Below are 19968 nucleotides of genomic sequence, written 5' to 3' on the forward strand. Positions count from 1 at the left end.
ACTGATGGTGATAAATAGAATCCACCTGTGTGTAATCAAGTCTCCGTATAAATGCACCTGCTCTGTGATAGTCTCAGAGTTCTGTTTAAAGCGCAGAGAGCATCATGAAGACCAAGAAACACACCAGGCAGGTCCGAGATACTGTTGTGGAGAAGTTTAAAGCCGGATTTGGATACAAAAAGATTTCCCAAGCCTTAAACATCTCAAGGAGCACTGTGCAAGCGATCATATTGAAATGGAAGGAGTATCAGACCACTGCAAATCTACCAAGACCCGGCCGTCCCTCTAAACTTTCAGCTCAAACAAGGAGAAGACTGATCAGGGATGCAGCCAAGAGGCCCATGATCACTCTGAATGAACTGCAGAGATCTACAGCTGAGGTGGGAGACTCTGTCCATAGGACACAATCAGTCGTACACTGCACAAATCTGGCCTTTATGGAAGAGTGGCAAGAAGAAAGCCATTTCTCAAAGATATCTATAAAAAGTCACCTGGGAGACACACCAAACATGTGGAAGAAGGTGCTCTGGTCAGACGAAACCAAAATCGAACTTTTTGGCCACAATGCAAAACGTTATGTTTGGCGTAAAAGCAACACAGCTCATCACCCTGAACACACCATCCCCACTGTCAAACATGGTGGTGGCAGCATCATGGTTTGGGCCTGCTTTTCTTCAGCAGGGACAGGGAAGATGGTTAAAATTGATGGGAAGATGGATGGAGCCAAATACAGGACCATTCTGGAAGAAAACCTGTTGCAGTCTGCAAAAGACCTGAGACTGGGACGGAGATTTATCTTCCAACAAGACAATGATCCAAAACATAAAGCAAAATCTACAATGGAATGGTTCACAAATAAACGTATCCAGGTGTTAGAATGGCCAAGTCAAAGTCCAGACCTGAATCCCATCGAGAATCTGTGGAAAGAGCTGAAAACTGCTGTTCACAAACGCTCTCCATCCAACCTCACTGAGCTCGAGCTGTTTTGCAAGGAAGAATGGGCAAAAATTTCTGTCTCTCGATGTGCAAAACTGATAGAGACATACCCCAAGCGACTTGCAGCTGTAATCGCAGCAAAAGGTGGCGCTACAAAGTATTAACGCAAGGGGGCTGAATAATATTGCACGCCCCACTTTTCAGTTTTTTATTTCTAAAAAAAGTTTAAAATATCCAATAAATTTCGTTCCACTTCACGATTGTGTCCCACTTGTTGTTGATTCTTCACAAAAAATTACAATTTCATATCGTTATGTTTGAAGCCTGAAATGTGGCAAAAGGTTGAAAAGTTCAAGGGGGCTGAATACTTTTGCAAGGCACTGTATCTATCTATCTATCTATCTATCTGATCAGTGTAAATGTGTACTACTTACAGACGATGCTTTTGTATTGTATTGCTAGAGAACTAACTTCTAGTTATCATTGTTAACGCTACTGTATACTCTACCCCGCGTTCTTTTGCCGCTAAAACGTAAAAGTGACATGGCTTCTTAGCAAAGGTCAAAGTTAGTTGCCATATTAGGATCTAATTTGGTTGCCAAGTTCCTGTGTTGTTTTCTTCTTTTTAATGTGTCAAGATCTTATTATGCATAGCTTTTTCACTTTCCCTAAGAAGTTTTCATGCTTGCACTGTTGTTCCAGAACTAGGGCAGTTTAGACTAAGAGGGTGTTATGGTTGGGCAAGTGTGTTAAAGCAGCTTTCAAGCCTGGTTGCTATTTTAGGAACTGGATGCTGGTCCACTTAACAGTAGTGTGGTGTCATTTTTACAGTAACCTAGCTGATTCTCAGCATGCAAGCTATGCAAAAAAGGAAAATGTGATCAGGGTCAAGATGGACTGGGCCATAAAGATCACCAGGATGGCATTTAGCTTAGACCAGGCGTGTCTGTCATTTTCACCGAGGGTCACGTGCATTATGGTGGCCCTCAAAGGGCTGATTGTAACGTATCCTGCTGTGATTGCAGTCTGCATTTTAAATCTTGGACAATTTGTTTTTCTTAGAGGCAAAATTCTGTTTGGTGTAAAAATGCCAAATTTATACTGTATATTTATTAGGGCTGGCTCGATACCACTTTTTTTATGTCCGATACCGATACCAATCCGATACCGTCATTTCTCCTCTCAAACAATTAAGCAGTAATAATACACGTCTCAATGCACCATGGTTAAACTATCTATCTAAATAACAATGCTCAGACTGTGAAACAAATATTCTAAAGGAATAAATACAGAACCTACAACATCACACTTATGCAAAACTGCTGTTTTTATTTTCACTTTTACACACAACATTTAGCAGCATTTTTGGCTTGTTTAACAAAAGTGTCTACAATTGGAAGATGTGGATGTCAATCAAATGCGATGGACCAATTAGCATTGACGCAGAGTTAAGATTCTGTCTGAAGTTCTGTCATGTTTTTAGATTACTAAAAACCAAAGCACGCTTATTAAAAAACCCTGCTGTATTTTGAAGAAGAAAACGGGAAACGGTGTAGTTTGTTTTATTTCATAACACTAATGGATTAATCGTTGAGGATGTGAGAGATCTCCAAGCCGGGACGAGATAGGTTTTCTTTATCTCAGGTGAGCGATTTATCATTTATTAAGCGATTTTTATTGTGCTTAAACCGTGTTTTTAGATGTGGCAGTAGTAGAAGATTTTTTAAAAATGCTAAAAGTTGAAGTAGATCAGTGTGTTTTAATTTCTGAATGGCTGTTGCGGATGAGTTGTAGATCAGTGGCACATGTTAATGATGTCATCAGGAGTAAGCTGGCAATAAACGGCACTCTGTTGGAACGTATCTTTGTTATTTGCTTTACACACAAACAATAGCCTTATTTACATTAAGTGTTATTTACATTAAGTGTTATTTACATTAAGCAACAGTATCGGATCGAATTACATGTTTTTTTCCTTCCAAAATCTGATCCAGTGATTTGGGCCAATATCTGACTGATACAGAGTATCGGATCGGTGCCAGCCCTAACATTTATAATGTATCTACATTTATATTATACTCCTTTACCACAGACACGGCCTCATAACACGAGACGTACCGTTTTTTTCTTCTTGAAGCACAAACTTGTATTGTATTCACTTTCCCATCTTTCATTAAATTTCCTCCTTCTGCTTTAATTTTCTCTTCTTGTACATTTTGGGATTATTTGTAAATATTTCTCAACATCGTCTAGTGGTGGGATGCGATCCATTTGCGGGTCACAAAATCGGCATGCATTGTTGGAAATGCAGTTTATGTACGAGTTTACAGATTATTTTAAGACAATTGTTCTGCCCTCGCTAAGTTTTCCCCCTTATTCTCAGCTAGACCGACAAAACTGTATTTTGGAGAGAGTTGTCTGTCTGTTTTATTTGCTTCTCAGCTGTACACCGTGTGCATCAGAATGGAGTAAAACTACAAAATACAAACAATAAAAACAATAAAAAACATAATACAGTACATGCACATAGCTGTAGTTAAGTGTTACATCTAGCACAATATGAAATTTAACCAAATGTAAAATAGCGCTAACAAGTTAGCATTTTGTGTAAAAATACTAATTGCTGTAGTAATGGTAATAACTGTATTTAATTACAGAATTACTGTAAATTCGTAACTGAAACGCTGTAACATACTCGCTAAACATTTACAAACAACTGAGAATATAAATGTCTACTACTAACAAATGATGCTTCTGTATTGGATTGCAAGAGAATTAACTTCTATTTATTATTGTTTACGCTACTGACTACGCTACCCTGCGTTCTTTTGCCGCTAAAACGTAAAAGTGACATGGCTTCTTAGCAAACATAATCTCACGCACTCACTTTCTTAACCGCTTATTCAGTTAGGGTTGCGGGGAACCTATCCCAGCTTTTCAATGGGCGCAATGTACACAGTAACACGGGGCGCCAGTCCATCGCGGGGCAGACACACATACACACACCCATTCACCTGTAGGGCAATTCAGTGTCTCCAATTAACCTGACTGCATGTTTTTGGACTGTGGGAGGAAGCCGGAGCTCCCGGAGGAAACACACGCAGACACGGGGAGAACATGCAAACTCCGCACAAAAAGGACCCAGACCGCCCGCCTGGGGATCAAACCCAGGACCTTCTTGCTGTGAGGCGACAGTGCTACCCACCGAGCCACCATGCCGCCCTAAAACATAATCTTCTGACAGTAAACATGTCGCATTGTGTGTTCTAAGACCACCAGTCCTTACACATGGCCAAAAAACCCTTTTACGCTGTATGAAATCTGGCTGTTTTTGGTAGAGCACTATATTGATTTGAACACAGAGTAGTTGAAAGTACATTTCCAAGCCCTCTATGTTTACTGGTGCACACATTTAGAGAAGATACAATAGATTTTTGTGAGAGATGCAAATTTTGCCAATTTCATTTCACTGATACTATTGTCGATATATACTGATAAGCTTATAGCACCACTTTTATTAAAATATGAGTTTAATAACAAGTCTCTGTACTTTATTTAATAAAAAGTCGTCAGGTCAAATTTATTTATATAGCGCTTTTTACAATAGACGTTGTCTCAAAGCAGCTTTACAGAATCCAGGACGGACAGACCGAAAACTCCTATACAGCAAGCCAGGTGTGACAGTAGCAAGGGAAAAAAACCCTTAAAATCACAGGAGGAAATCTTCAAGAGAAACCAAACAAGAAAAGCACTTTTACATAGAGAATGTGGCAGTAATTTAGAACAGTACAATTCACAATCAATATGAGCCAAATTAGTTGTGCATTCTGATTGTAGCTTTTATACCACCAGTTTAATTTAGGCACTATTTAAACATGTCAATCAAAAATATAGATGTATTTGGTAAATTAAAGCTTTTCCTGATGACATTATTGTTTAAGATGAGGTTGGCACGGTGACTCGGTGGGTAGCCCCATCGCCTCACAGCTAGGGCTGCAACTATCGATTATTTTTTAATCGAGTATTCTATCGATTATTCCAGCGATTAATCGAGTAATCAGATAAGAAATACTTTTGCTTTAATGAAGAGCAAAAATAAACATATATAAGATTACATAAGACGTGTCTTTTAAAACAAATTCCTTGCATACAGTATAGCTTAAAGAGAACACTTTGAAATGCAAAAACAAATACATAAATAAATCAAATTACTTTTATAATGTATACAGGCAACCTAAAACTAAGGCATAAATAATAATAAACAATAATACATAAATTGCCTCTAATTTGAGCAACTTTCAGAACTAAAAGTTTCAGCTACAGCTCACTCATAACATAAACCTTTAATATTTTGTTGGGAGGCTTTGTGGCATTTGTAGAAGGCAAAAAAAAATCTGTCAGGATTGTATCTCCTAGATGAGGTAGATTTGGTGTTTGTGTGCGTGTACGTCTGTGTTTGCCTAAGCCTTCAAAAAAGTATGTGGTGGTTGCAATGAAGAAAAGTCAGCGTATCAACAAGACAGTATCAACAAGATGGTGTGGATGTTATTCTGAGTTTTCGTCTTTTCCAGCTTAAAATGATCTCAAACTTTCTGTTGTTTTCTTTGTCAGGTCTCGTCTATTCGCCCCTCGCTATTTTCTCTCTCTCCATTTTGCAGTCCGCGCTATACTGAACAGTACGCAGGAGCGGCGAGTGTGTCCAGATACGTAGTATTCATTGAACTCTACGCGAAAAGTACCCAGTTTAAGTCCTGTCTAAGTACTGTTTAAGTGTGAGATTTGGGACGCAGCCCTCGGCTTCTATACGTCACCTGCCCACAGCGTGAACGTGTTGTGCAAAAGTAAAAGTCTTCCGTGCGAAACACCGTGAGCTGTATATTGTTGTATGGATTAAACGATGCCTCTTTAGTGATGATTTTTAGTAATCTAATTACTATTAATCAGCCCTACTTTTACAGTAAGAAGGTCCTGGGGTTGATTCCCAGATGAAGTGGTTGGTTCTGTGTGGAGTTTGCATGTTCTCCTCGTGTCCACATGGGTTTTTTCCGGGTGCTCCGGTTTTCTTTTCACAGTCCAAAGATGTGCAAGTAAGGTGAATTGGAGGTACTAAATTGTTCGTGACTGTGTTCGATATAACCTTGTGAACTGATGAATCTTGTGTAATGAGTGGCTACCTGTTCTGTCATGTAATGTAACCAAAGTGTAAAACGTGGTTAAAATCCTAATAAACAAATACTGTATATTTACATTTACATTTTCAGCATTTAGCAGACGCCTTTATCCAGAGCGACTTACAGTACAGTATACAATCTGAGCAATTGTCTGCAATCAAATAAAAGTCAAAGTAAATGTAAGAAACTCTTATTATTATTATTATTATTACTATTATTATTATTTGCATTTTCATGCTGTCCCAACTTTTTCTGATTTGGGGTTGTAAATGACATTTAAACCGAGAGCATTATTCAAACAATGAGTTCATTGTCTGTTATTGTGTAATCGGTTCATTTTAAACGTCCCTAAATTCTGTTTACTTTTTGCATGGTGCAGTCTTTGTCTTTTGCTCTGTCTCATCTTGAAGTGTGTAGAACTGGTTTGTTTGGTTGACACATTAATACAAATCCTCCGCAGCAGTCTTGTTTCACTTCAGCAAGAAAGTCCAAACATAATTTACTCATGTTTGATAAAGCTCCTGTTGTGGAACAGTTTTAAATTAGCTATGATAATGTTAGACAGGATCTCAACTCAGGATTTTTATTATTTAAAACTAGACTCTTTAACAGCAGTGGTGAAGAGAACAGGACGTCAAAAACCAAAACTGAAAAACAAGAAAATTGGGCGTTATTCGTTTTTGGTTTCAAGATCAAATATTAAATAACAAACAAGCAGAAATTGAAAAACGGGTCGTATTTTAATTTTCCCAAATTAACATTTTCTATCAGTTCAACTGGAAATCAACGCTTCTATATTTACTTCATATAGACAAGTAAATCAAGTGTTAAGAAGACAGAGCAAAAAGTAATAATAACGTTACACCACGTCCCCTGTTGTTCTGACTTTTGTGTCTGCTGTACTTTTTCCATGCCCTTGTAATTCCCAAAGAACTATTTTTCCTAAATAAAAGGGCTATTCTAAGAAAAAGAATGGTCTTTATAACGTCTCTGTCGTCACAAAATTTACATCAATATTTTTTTTTTTTTGCTGTATAGAACTCAATTCTGTAATACGTACATAACTAAACGTACATGTCACTGTGTAACTATTACAATATTTAATGCATTTTATTCAGCGTTCTTCTTCATGAACTTTTTAGATGCTCCCTTAGTTTATCACAGACAAACCTTGCATTTAAGAAATAGCTTTAACTAAAAGTTAACCAAATAACTTTTTAAAATATATTTGATTGTTGTTTGCTCCTTATTTACTGCAAAGTTATTTCGTGCAATTTTATTCATTTTTGGATGTTTATTGGCCGAGAACAAGAAATACTATAATACAAGAAAAATAAATGAATTACATCTTGGTTGTCAGGCGATCATCCAGTATAAAACTAACATGACCACAGTGGTGTACAACGTCCAGTACGCTTCCCCATAATGTTTGTTTTTTGCAGATATAAATATATGCACGTAAGATACAAACACAAAGACAATACAACTGGGGATTATTTTTACTTTTTCAACAGTTGTGCCTGATTTACACCGTCTGTATGAAGCAAATGTACGCATGTCAGCGCGTGCATACACTTGCACGTTTATTTCCGGTTGAACTGATAGAATGTTGATTTCAGAAAAAGTTTAAATACAACCCGTTTTTCAATTTCTGCTTGTTTATTTGATTTTTGATCTTGAAATGAAAAATGAATAATGCCCCGTTTTCCCGTTTTTCAATATTGTTTTTTGAAACGAAAAACAGTTTTCTTGTTTTTCAGCTTTGGCATTTGAAGTGAAAAATGAATGACCAAAGGTACACAGACCTGATCCTCTAAACATAACCATCAAACCAGGCCATTGTGCTTCTGCCTACTCTGCTTCTGCAAGCTGTGCATGTCTTCCGTATAAAAAGACTTAGATGAGTGAATCAGTATCAGTAGATGGGCTGAAGTGTGCTGCAGGAGGAAATTAAGAAGATGAATGTGTGTCTGTTATGGTTGATGGCTCAGGACAGCATGATTATCTGTAATTCCAGACTGCAGAAGGGGGAAAAACATCAGGAACTGCTGTAGGACCAGTTTCAGAGTGGTCTACTTTTGCTTCCAACTCTCATCAGGAGTAATTATGGGGTGTTGCATTGAAAGATGGACATAATTTGTACCAGACTAGTCACATGAGTTTTCAAACTGTATCATGCCGTATCCCGGATACATCTAATTATTTATATAGTAGATTTTGCTGAGTGGAAATTGAACTTAGGCTTACTAGCTAGTTAATGTTTAGAGTTTGTTAGTTAGCATTTTATATTGACTTAGAGGTTGTTTTTATTTAAACCAAGTTGCAATAGTGAAGGCTTATGCTGAAAACATACACTGTCGTTTCATATGCTTAGTCAGTCCTCCTTTCTGCACAGTTTCTAACCCAAATCCAGGAACAGAGCTTGTATTGTGCTTGCAAGCTTGTTTGCCCTCGTTTTTCAGACCAAGCCTGTTTAACTAACAGAGATGAGGAACCGCATAACAGTAGCTTGTCTTATAAAAATGGGTTATGTAGTTGTGCTTTTTATAATTATAAAACATTCATAACATGACACACCCCTATTAACTAAAACTTACAACCCCAAATCAGAAAAGGTTGGGACAGTATGGAAAATGCAAATAAAATAAAACTGCAGTGTTCCTTACATTTACTTTGACTTTTATTTCATTGCAGACAGGATGAGCCTGAGATATTTCATGTTTTGTCTGGTCAACTTTATTTCATTTGTTAATAAACATCTATTCCTGCATTTCAGGCCTGCAACACATTCCAAAAAATATGGGACAGGGGCAATTTAGGGCCAGTAATGAGGTAAAAAAACTAAATAATGATTTGATTCTAAACCGGTGATTGTAATCATGGTTTGGTACATTTACATTTTACATTGTCAGCATTTAGCAGATGCCTTTATCCAAAGTGACTTACATTACAGTTACAGTATACAGTTTAAGCAATTGAGGGTTAAGGGCCTTGCTCAATGGCTCAACAGCAGCAACCTGTCAGTGGTGGGGCTTGAACCAGCAACCCTCTGTTAACTGGTCCAGTACCTTAACCACTAGGCTACAGCTGGTACAAAAGCAGCATCCAGGAAAGGCTGAGTCTTTGATGAGCAAAGATGGACAGAGGATCTCCAGTTTGTCAAAAAAAAGATTGGAAGGGATTTGCATATTTCTCCCTCTACAGTCATAATATCATTAAATGATTCAAAGAATCAGGAGGAGTTTCAGTGCATAAAGGCCAAGGGTGCAAGCTTAAGTTGAACGCCCGTGATCTTTGATCCCTTAGACAGCACTGCATCAAGAACCGCCACTCAACAATAGCTGATATAACCACATGGGTGAGGGATTACTTTGGCAAACCTTTGTCAGGCACTACAATACACATGCACATACACATGCACAATTGCCACTTAAAACTTTACTATGCAAAAAAGAAGCCTAGCTTATATTCCTTACACTATCAGATGGTCTGATCTGGGACTCATCAAGAGAGATGACTTAAAACTCAGTTGCTGTAACTGAAAATGAAGTTCATTAACTCTGTGTTGTACAGAAAGAGGCATTATAGAGGAGTTGCAAGAAGAATCCCTTAAAATCATTTGTAAAATGTAATTTAAAAGACTCGAACACTGGCGGAAGGTCTGCCAATCTAATAAACATCAAGTGTAATGTTTCATCTTAGTAAAATGTTTTAGCAGCAAAGACTGGCATACTGGTCAGGAATGATTGGAAGTCAATAGTTCCTGCTCTTCCTTTACAAGAACACTTGAACTTAAAAGAAAATTAAATCCACTGACACAAAGTGCACTTCCAAAGCAACACTGGAGTAGCTGGATGCAAGTTACAGAGCAGACTTTACTTATTATGCTTATAATACTTATATTTTAAGTTGCATAACAACCACAACGTTTAAAACCTTAGCTATCCATCCACCCATTCATCCTGCCGCATTTCTGCACATTTCAGTGTCAGGGTTGACTTTTCATACACCGATCAGGAATAACATTATGACCACCTTCTTGTTTCTACACTTACTGTCCATTTTATCAGCTCCACTTACCATATAGAAGCACTTTGTAGTTGTACAATTACTGACAGTAGTCCATCTGTTTCTCTACATACTTTTTTAGCCTGCTTTCACCCTGTTCTTTAATGGTCAGGACCCCCACAGGACCACTACAGAGTAGGTATTATTTGGGTGGTGGATCATTCTCAGCTCTGCAGTAACACTGACACTGGTGGTGTGTTGTGCTGGTATGAGTAGATAAGACACAGCAGTGCTAATGGAGTTTTTTTAACTCCTCACTGTCACTGCTGGACTTAGAATAGTCCACCAACCAAAAATATCCAGCCAACAGCGCCCTGTGGGCAGCGTCCTGTGACCACTGATGAAGATCTAAAAGATGACCAACTCATACCGCAGCAATAGATGAGTGATCGTCTCTGACTTTACATCTACAAGGTGGACCAACTAGTTAGGAGTGTCTAATAGAGTGGACAGTGAGTGGACACGGTATTTTAAAACTCCAGCAGCGCTGCTGTGTCTGATCCACTCATACCAGCACAACACACACTAACACACCACCACCATGTAATTTGTCACTGCAGTGCTAAAAATCATCCACCACCTAAATAATACCTGCTCTGTGGTGGTCCTGTGGGGGTCCTGACCATTGAAGAACAGGGTGAAAGCAGGCTAAAAAAGTATGTAGAGAAACAGATGGACTACAGTCAGTAATTGTAGAACTACAAGGGCTCCTATATTGTAAGTGGAGCTGATAAAATGGACAGTGAGTGTAGGAACAAGGAGGTGGTTTTAATGTTATGGCTGATCGGTGTAAATCCTAATAAGTGTGTAAATAAAGATGCAACCCACAACCTCTACTCAACATATACTAGGCTGCTCTTGATTGATGCAATAACAGTTTTTTCCCAACTCTCAGCAGGATCGAAGTCGGTCTTTCGATGGCTTCAGCATGCACTCCCTGGAGAACTCGCTGATTGACATCATGAGAGCTGAGCAGGATTCTTTGAAAGGTATGTTTTACAATATCACTTATTCCATCACTCATGCATCTGATAACATTATTGTAGATTTTAATATGGGGAAAATATCTATAAAAAGTAGTACTAGGAACAGATGTTTGATAAGACATTGTATTGTATTATATAGCTCAGTGGTTAAGGTACTGGACTAGTAATCAAAAGGTTGCCGGTTCAAGCCCCACCACCGCCAAGTTGCCACTGTTGGGGTCCTGAGCAAGGCCCTTAACCCCCTAAGGCCCTTGTGTTCAATCATACCTGAGTCACTTTGGATAAAAGCGTCTGCTAAATGCCAAAAATGTAAATGTAAATGTATTCATTATTGTGTTAACAGCCAAAAAATAAGGAAGGTTAAATTTTGTTCAGTGCTACTGTACTGTCACACAAGTTTAATGGCATTGTAGTCTTGTTGCAATATTAGTCTGTCATACTACATTAGTTATCATGCTTTGACTAAGCAATCTAGTCTGTTTTAATGTCTGTTGTATACTTTTAAAAAAAATGTAAGTCAGTTATCTTACCCCAGAACTAGTTCATTAACAGCTCCCAATCTCACCTGATTAGCCCTGTTATGACCATTGACTTTAGATCGTGATTTTTCTGTCTTATTCTTAAACATTTATTTGGCTTAAAATAGCTTTTTAGGTTTGCTGTTTGGTTATAAAATCACAAATAGCCCACTGCTAGATGACCATTTAGTTATAGCCAAAGAAGTGCCATAGGAAATCAGTGGCAACCTGGCAGTGGTGGGGCTTGAATCAGGGACCTTTTGATTACTACTCCAGTACCTTAACCGCTAGGCTACATCTGCCCTTTAGCAGTAATGACAAGAACTTAACACTTTCACTGGAAAAACTAAATGTTTTCACATCACTGGATGAATTTTAGTCCACTTGTCCTTGCTGAAAGCTTGTTTCAGGTCTTGCTACACAGTCTCTGTTGTACTTTTTGCCATGGTTTTGGTTAATATTCCATGAATCCCGAATCTTCCTGAGTCAACACCACTGACCATAGCTATAGCTAAACTAGTTTGCTTTTCCATCACTGAATGATAAAAAGAGCAACAAAAAATAAATCCTTGTCTTCACTGTCTTTTATCTAGTAGTTGCTATGGTTACATATGATCAGCTTCATAATGTTGCTCAGGTTGCTTTTAATTTCCACACCCAGTATACTATAAATAATTCCGTGTAATTTACACTAGCAGTTACTTATGCATTACTATTATTTTAATACCCAATAAACAAAAACATAACCAAGCATCTATTTTGGCTGTTCTTTTGTTTATTCAGTGCAATTCTGCAGGCCTCAAAGCTCATAGACTTTGCTTCTCCAAGCAGTGAAATGTATGTTAATTTCATGGCATTTGTTTCTGCTTATTTTCTTTTAGCAGTAGCCATGGTAAATTTACCACATTTTATCATTATGTTCTATTGGGTGCATTGTGATTTTAAAATTGTGATTAAACCTTGTCCCAGATCCACAGAGCTTTTTGTTGTAACAGTATAACTGTATAAACACATACATGCATCAGAAAATATATCCAGGTTCATAAGTATAGAATGTTATTGTCTGACAAAGATGGGCTATCCTCAGTAAATCAGTGTAAGCTAGATCATTGAATATTTTAGATCTCTTTGGTTGTAATGGTCACATTTTTGCACAATGTAGATTTACACCGATCAGGCATAACTTTATGAACACCTTCCTAATATTGTGTTGGTCCCCCTTTTGCTGCCCCATATGCAACAAACTGTGATGCACTGTGTATTCTGACACCTTTCTGTCAGAACCAGCATTAACTTTTTCAGCAATTTGAGCTTTAGTAGCTCGTCTATTGGAGCCAGCCATCACCCCCACGTGCATCAATGAGCTTTGGCCACCCATGACCCTGTCACCGGTTTACCACTGTTACTTCTTTGGACCACTTTTGATAGATACTGACCACTGCAGATCGGGAACACCCCACAAGGGCTGCCATTTGGAGATGCTCTGACCCAGTCATCTAGCCATCACAATTTGGCCCTTGTCAACTCACTCAAATCCTTACGCTTGCCCATTTCTCCTGCTTGTAACACATCAACTTTGAGGGTAAAATGTTCCCTTGCCACCTAATATATCCCACCCGCTAACGAGTGCCGTGATGTCAGTGGTCATAATGTTATGCCTGGTCGGTGTAGTTATAGACATTCAAGTATTGTGGGTGTTTAAATGTCTTAAGTGCTTATTTCTTTTGACTGCTACCAGGGCAGTTATCGAGTTTGTAATAATGGTTATTCATGTTATAAATCTGTAGTACTTCAGGCTTCAACAGACAGGTAAGGAAGCTGACTAACAGACAGAAGAAGGGAGTTGGTTGTTTATGCCTGTGGGCTCACATTTGAATGACGTAGATGCTATGACTTTCCCCCAAATAGCTTTGGGTGTAAATACTGACTTATCAAAGCTCTCTTTTTATGTAACATTTTGCACTTCTAAAAATAGGTCAGGCATTACCATTCATCTTTGAAACACAGTGCAAAATAGCAAAAGTGCCAGCTAAAGCAGTGTTTCTGGTAAGATTTAATATATCACAAAACCTGACTACAGATTATTTAATAAAGATGTAGTGAGCAAGTCAGGAGATCAAAATAAATGAATTAGAGTATGTAAACATCATATTTTATTACTAAATATATAGGCACCTCAGATTTCCTACAAACTTTTATTGTATATGGGTGCTCAGGTGGTGCAGTGGTAAAACACGCTAGCACACCATCTCTGCCATATGGCTATACTGGGTGCCTACATGAACAATGATTGGCTGCTCAGAGACAGGGAAAAAGTGTATTGATCAGGGTGTGGCTCTCCGTACATAAAGCTGATCCGCAAATGAACTCGCCTAGTGCCGGTAAAAAGATGCAGTCGGCTACTGCACACATGTCGGAGGGGGCGTGTGTTAGTTTTGTTCTCCTCATTCGGAATGGGGATTGGCATCAGTGGAGAGGAATGTGTAATGTAATCAGACAGGTGGACAGAGAGGGAAGATCGGGAGACAAAGGGGAGAAAATTATATATACGTATATATACAGTAGAGAGAGAGAGAGAGAGAGAAGAGAGAGAGAGAGAGAGAGAGAGAGAGAGAGAGAGAGAAGAGAGAGAGAGAGAGAGAGAGAGAGAGAGAGAGAGAGAGAATCCATTGTATACAACTGTGAATATGTGCAGCCTGGTTTGTTTTCCCAGTAGAATTCGAGGGCATTTACAGTAGTGTTAAAAAAAATAGCAGTGGTTTTAAAAAAGTGAATAAAGCACAAAATCATTATGATAACTTTTATTTCCATAAATGCAAATGCACTGAAAATACTCCACTTTCAATTCTAATTCAAAACATTAACAAAATTTAGCCAGTTTGTGTTAATCCTATACAGAAAGTTAAGAAAAATGAATATTAGGCTGTTCAAAAAAATAGCAGTGCAGCATTTTTCTTTAACAACTAAAAATTTATCTATAACATGAAAAAATGTTTAAGGTTTCACTTTACTTTCATATTTAACTAATAATAACTAATATTTAGTGGCGTAACAATTGTTTCTGAGATCTGTGTTGCATGGAGTCGACCAACTTCTGGCACCTCTGAACAGGTATTCCAGTCCAGGATGATTAGACGACATTCTACAGTTCTTCTGCATTTTTGGGTTTTGCCTCAAAAAAACGTGTTTCAGATATCAGAACACAAGTTCTCTATGGGATTGAAGTCAGGGGATTGTGCTGGTCACTCTATTACCTCAGTCTTGTTTGTCTGTAACCAGGATGGTTTGGGTCATTGTCATGTTAAAACACCCATTTTAAGGACATTTCTTCTTCGACATAGGGCAACATGATCTCCTCAAGTATTCTGATATATTTAATCTGATCCATGATCCCTCGTATGTGATAAATAGGTGTAACACCACGGTATGAAAAACATCCCATATCATCATTTTGTACCACCATGCTTTACTACCTTCACAGTGTACTGTGGCTTGAATTCAGTGATCGGGGGTCGTCTGACATACTGTCTACGGCGCTAGACCAAAAAAGAACAATTTTGCTTTCACCAGTCCACAAAATGTTGAGCCATTTCTCTTTGGACCAGTGAATGTGTTCCTTGGCAAATTTGAACCCATTCAGGACACGTCTTTTTCTTAACAACGGGACTTTGTAAGGAGTTCCTGCTGGTAAATTGGCTTCACTTAATCATCTTCTGTACTCACTGGTAACTTCAGATGTTCCTTGATCTTTCTGGAGGTGATCATTGGCTGAGTATTTGCCATTCTGGCTATTCTTCGATCCATTCGAACAGTAGTTCCAGGCTTCCTTCTGCGTCTTTCAGGTTTTGGTTGTCACTTCAAGGCATTTGAAATAATTTTAGCTGAGCAGCCAATAATTTGCTGCACTTCTCTGTATGTTTTTTCCTCTACAATCAACATTTTAATAAAAGTACGCTGTTCATCAGAACAAAGTCTGGAACAGCCCATTTTACCCAGTATTTCAGAAGGAAATGTGCTATGACCAACCTGTGCAACATTTGCCACCCTCCTACCTTAAATAAGGGCCAAAATTGACACCCGTTCTTCTGCAGAATGAACGACTTCACCAACTGAACTCCTCACTGCTATTATTTTGAACAACCCCCTTTCAATCAATGCTTCGATTACTCAGAATGAACGGCATGCATGTCCTAATTGTTGGGTTTGTTTTGTTGTCATTACTCTTTCAAGTACATTTTTTGATATGTAGAAATAGCATTTCTACTAAAAACAGTGATTTATCAGGTTAATGGTGTTGGACTGCTATTTTTTTGAACACCACTGTATAAAGCTTGCAAATAGGTAGAATTATCAAATTATAAGCTGGGTATAACTAAAATACCAAATGAATGCTAAAATGATAACTGCACCACAATAATTGACTATTTCCACTTGCAATCTAACAGTGTCTGGAAGATCAGGCCTACTTTCCAAAGTAACGGCATTTACATCAGAATCCAGTGTAGTTTTCAAATGAACAGACTTAGTTGTGTTTACATTCACATTTTACCAAAGCAATATTTTATCATGAAGGTTTTACAAACTTCTTAAATATGTTCCAATTTATATATCAGCTTTTTTCTGGAACAAATAATATTAAAAGTCAAGTTTATGTTTACTTTGGCCTGTTTTTTTAAATGCAGTTACATTCATTTAAGTTTTTCCTATTCATAGAACCCAGCATACTGACAGTAGCCCTTGTGATTGCAGAGCTCTTTGGGATTAGTATATCATGGGTTATTTGGAATTGCACCAGTTAACCATAACATTAAATTCACTGATATTGTGTAGTTTCTCCTTATGCCACCAAAACTGCTCTGACCTGTTGGTACATGGTGCCACAAGGCCTGTGAGAATGCCCTTTGTTGTCTAGCAGCAGATCCTTTAGGGCCAGTATGTTGCATGAGGTCCTCCATGGATTGGACATGTCTTGTCCAGCACATCCCTCAGACACTTAATCAGCAATAGTCAACATCTTAAACTCTCTTATGTTCAATATGGGAACAAATTTTATAGTGTGGCACAACACATTATTTTTCTGATAATCACCAATTTCATTTCGTTGCCATGAACAGATGTTATTGGTCTGAAACAGGTAAGTGGTAACTGGCAAAATTACTTCCACATTTAATCCAGGTTTCCCAGCAGAACATCACACCAGAGCATCACACCGCCTTTACTGACTTGCATTCTTTCTCTAGTGCATACTCATGCCATCACTTCCCTAGGTTAGTAACACAAACACACTCTGTTGTTCACATGATGGACAAGAACACATGATTTATCATACCTGCCCCACTTCTGACATAACTTAGTGAATAAATAATCAATTTAACTGATTAATCAGAACTTTACAGTGCATTGTCAATTGATTCTGAATTGGTCCTTAGTAGCCCAATACTGTACAAATTACCATTTGCTACTGATGATGATATTGACACAATTTTTTTCTTCACAGGTCGTTTTGGCTTTTCTCATCCAGCAGAGGATGGTTCTCTATCAGCAAATGGTATGTCATGTTTTTGTATCCTTACATATTTGGATATATGGCTGGTAATTATGACCATGACTCTAAGTGATACCAAATTGTCTCTTCCTACTTTGCATGCAGCAAGAAATTATGGGAGGCGTCAAGGTAAAGCTGCATGCTGTATTAGTCAGAGTTTGTTTTTTGTCCGTGTTTATGTTAAACCTGCTTTTACCCTTCCCACATCTCCACTGCTTGTTCTGACACTTACTTATAGATTTCTGCAGTTAAAGTTGATAATGAATTGTGTGTGTGTGTGCGCGTGCTAGGTCCATCATCCTTATTCCCCATGGAGGATGAGCACAGCTTTGGAGATGATGATCGTTCTGAGAAGAGCCTTGGAGTTTTGGGTTCCCCGCACTGCTATTCTCATCAGAACGGCGAGCGAATCGAGCGCTATTCTCGCAAGGTCTTTGTTGGTGGATTACCTCCTGATATAGATGAAGGTACACAAGTCTGAAAATATAGCAAAACAAAAAAATGGCAGTATTCTAGTGCTTGAGTAGTCAGGTGGCATGCAGGGCGGGTGAAGAAATGGTGCTGTTGTGGGGGTGCACATTTTATTTACAGTGCTATGAAAAAGTGCTGAGTTTGCTCCATTTTTGTTTTTCTATTTTGTAATTTGCCACACCTAATTGTTTCAGACCTTAAAACTATTTTAAAATTCAAATTTTGTCTTTGAATTTTATTTTTAATTATTGAATAAAAAAGTAATTCAGCCCTGACCCTTGCTTATAGGTATATTTTTAATGCGATTATACAATTTAAAATTGGTGCAAAATTGTTTTATACATAATGTTAGAAGTACAAAATTAGATCAACTTCACCTAATGGTGGGAATGATTTATAGATGATTAGTGAACACCATGTCTGAAATTCCACATTTTCTAATCAGATTCCTGCAGTGAAAATACATTTCAATAATATGTCGTTTCAGATGAGATCACTGCTAGTTTCCGTCGATTTGGTCACCTGTTTGTGGACTGGCCTCACAAGGCAGAGAGTAAATCCTACTTTCCACCCAAAGGTAAGTCTAAGAATCTGTCAATTTGGACTGCAGTGACATGCAATACCCCATTCTAGCAAATACAACATGGTTTCACAAGAATGTTTTAAAAAGAAAAATGCTAATGGAAACTTTCCATTACTTAATCTTTCTTGCAAAATTTGGATTTTTATTAAGTTTTAATTTTGTTTATTATTTATTTGTAGATTAGCTATTAGCTAAAAGCTGCTTGTCCTGGACAATCCAAAATGTGTCTAAATAACTAATTTAGTTTGAATAACTGTTTTTTCTGGAAATTCAATTTCCAGGATAATACACTAAAAACTGAAATCTGTAATTTGTTCACTTGAAACTTTATTCAGTAGACAAGGGACAAAGTAAAGCCTTGTGTTTTAATGGTAAACCTGATTCTATTTGTTAAATATTAACACATTTAAGGCGCCCAGGTGGCACAGCGGGATATTCCGCTAGCACAACAGCGCCGAGATTCTGAACTCCTCGGTTCGAAAGTCGGCGTTGCCACCGGTCGGCTGGGCGCCATCTAGCGGGCGTAATTGGCAGTGCGTGCAGCAGACACGTTTCTGCTAGGGCGGTATGACCGGACTATGTGGGTGGAGTCATCAAACGCTGTGTAAGGACCCTGATTGGCAGATAGAGAGGCACCTGTGCAGAATGCATAGGTGACAAAGGGTTCTGCTAAGGGCTGCGCGCGGGTCGGAAATAACTCAATATACAGCCATTAATGTCTAAACCACCGGCAACAAAAGTGAGTACACCCCTAAGAGACTACACCCCTAAATGTCCAAATTGAGCACTGCTTGTCATTTTCCCTCCAAAATGTCATGTGATTTGTTAGTGTTACTAGGTCTCGGGTGTGCATAGGGAGCAGGTGTGTTCAATTTAGTAGTACAGCTCTCACACTCTCTCATACTGGTCACTGAAAGTTCCAACATGGCACCTCATGGCAAAGAACTCTCTGAGGATCATAAAAGACGAATTGTTGCGCTACATGAAGATGGCCAAGGCTACAAGAAGATTGCCAACACCCTGAAACTGAGCTGCAGCACAGTGGCCAAGATCATCCAGCGTTTTAAAAGAGCAGGGTCCACTCAGAACAGACCTCGCGTTGGTCGTCCAAAGAAGCTGAGTGCACGTGCTCAGCGTCACATCCAACTGCTGTCTTTGAAAGATAGGCGCAGGAGTGCTGTCAGCATTGCTGCAGAGATTGAAAAGGTGGGGGGTCAGCCTGTCAGTGCTCAGACCACACTACATCAAATTGGTCTGCATGGCTGTCACCCCAGAAGGAAGCCTCTTCTGAAGTCTCTACACAAGAAAGCCCGCAAACAGTTTGCTGAAGACATGTCAACAAAGGACATGGATTACTGGAACCATGTCCTATGGTCTGATGAGACCAAGATTAATTTGTTTGGTTCAGATGGTCTCAAGCATGTGTGGCGGCAATCAGGTGAGGAGTACAAAGATAAGTGTGTCATGCCTACAGTCAAGCATGGTGGTGGAAATGCCATGGTCTGGGGCTGCATGAGTGCAGCAGGTGTTGGGGAGTTACATTTCATTGAGGGACACATGAACTCCAATATGTACTGTGAAATACTGAAGCAGAGCATGATCCCCTCCCTCCGGAAACTGGGTCGCAGGGCAGTGTTCCAGCATGATAATGACCCCAAACACGCCTCTAAGACGACCACTGCTTTATTGA

The 19968-nt window shown here is 38.7% G+C and overlaps 1 protein-coding gene across 2 annotated transcripts in view; it reads left to right on the forward strand.

The window, feature by feature from the left end:
* The window catches only part of cpeb4a (cytoplasmic polyadenylation element binding protein 4a), a 39643-nt gene that overhangs the window by 11629 nt on the left and 8046 nt on the right, over window positions 1-19968 (forward strand). The window contains exons 3-6 of one of the 2 annotated variants that reach the window (XM_062990076.1): window positions 11071-11164; window positions 17177-17227; window positions 17515-17691; window positions 18183-18272. In XM_062990076.1, coding sequence (XP_062846146.1) covers window positions 11071-11164; window positions 17177-17227; window positions 17515-17691; window positions 18183-18272 — 412 coding nt within the window. The remainder of the gene's footprint in view (window positions 1-11070; window positions 11165-17176; window positions 17228-17514; window positions 17692-18182; window positions 18273-19968) is intronic. The other variant, XM_062990083.1, reaches the window with a different exon arrangement.

Source organism: Trichomycterus rosablanca, chromosome 1 (assembly GCF_030014385.1).
Source record: "Trichomycterus rosablanca isolate fTriRos1 chromosome 1, fTriRos1.hap1, whole genome shotgun sequence".
Classification (NCBI taxonomy): domain Eukaryota; kingdom Metazoa; phylum Chordata; class Actinopteri; order Siluriformes; family Trichomycteridae; genus Trichomycterus; species Trichomycterus rosablanca.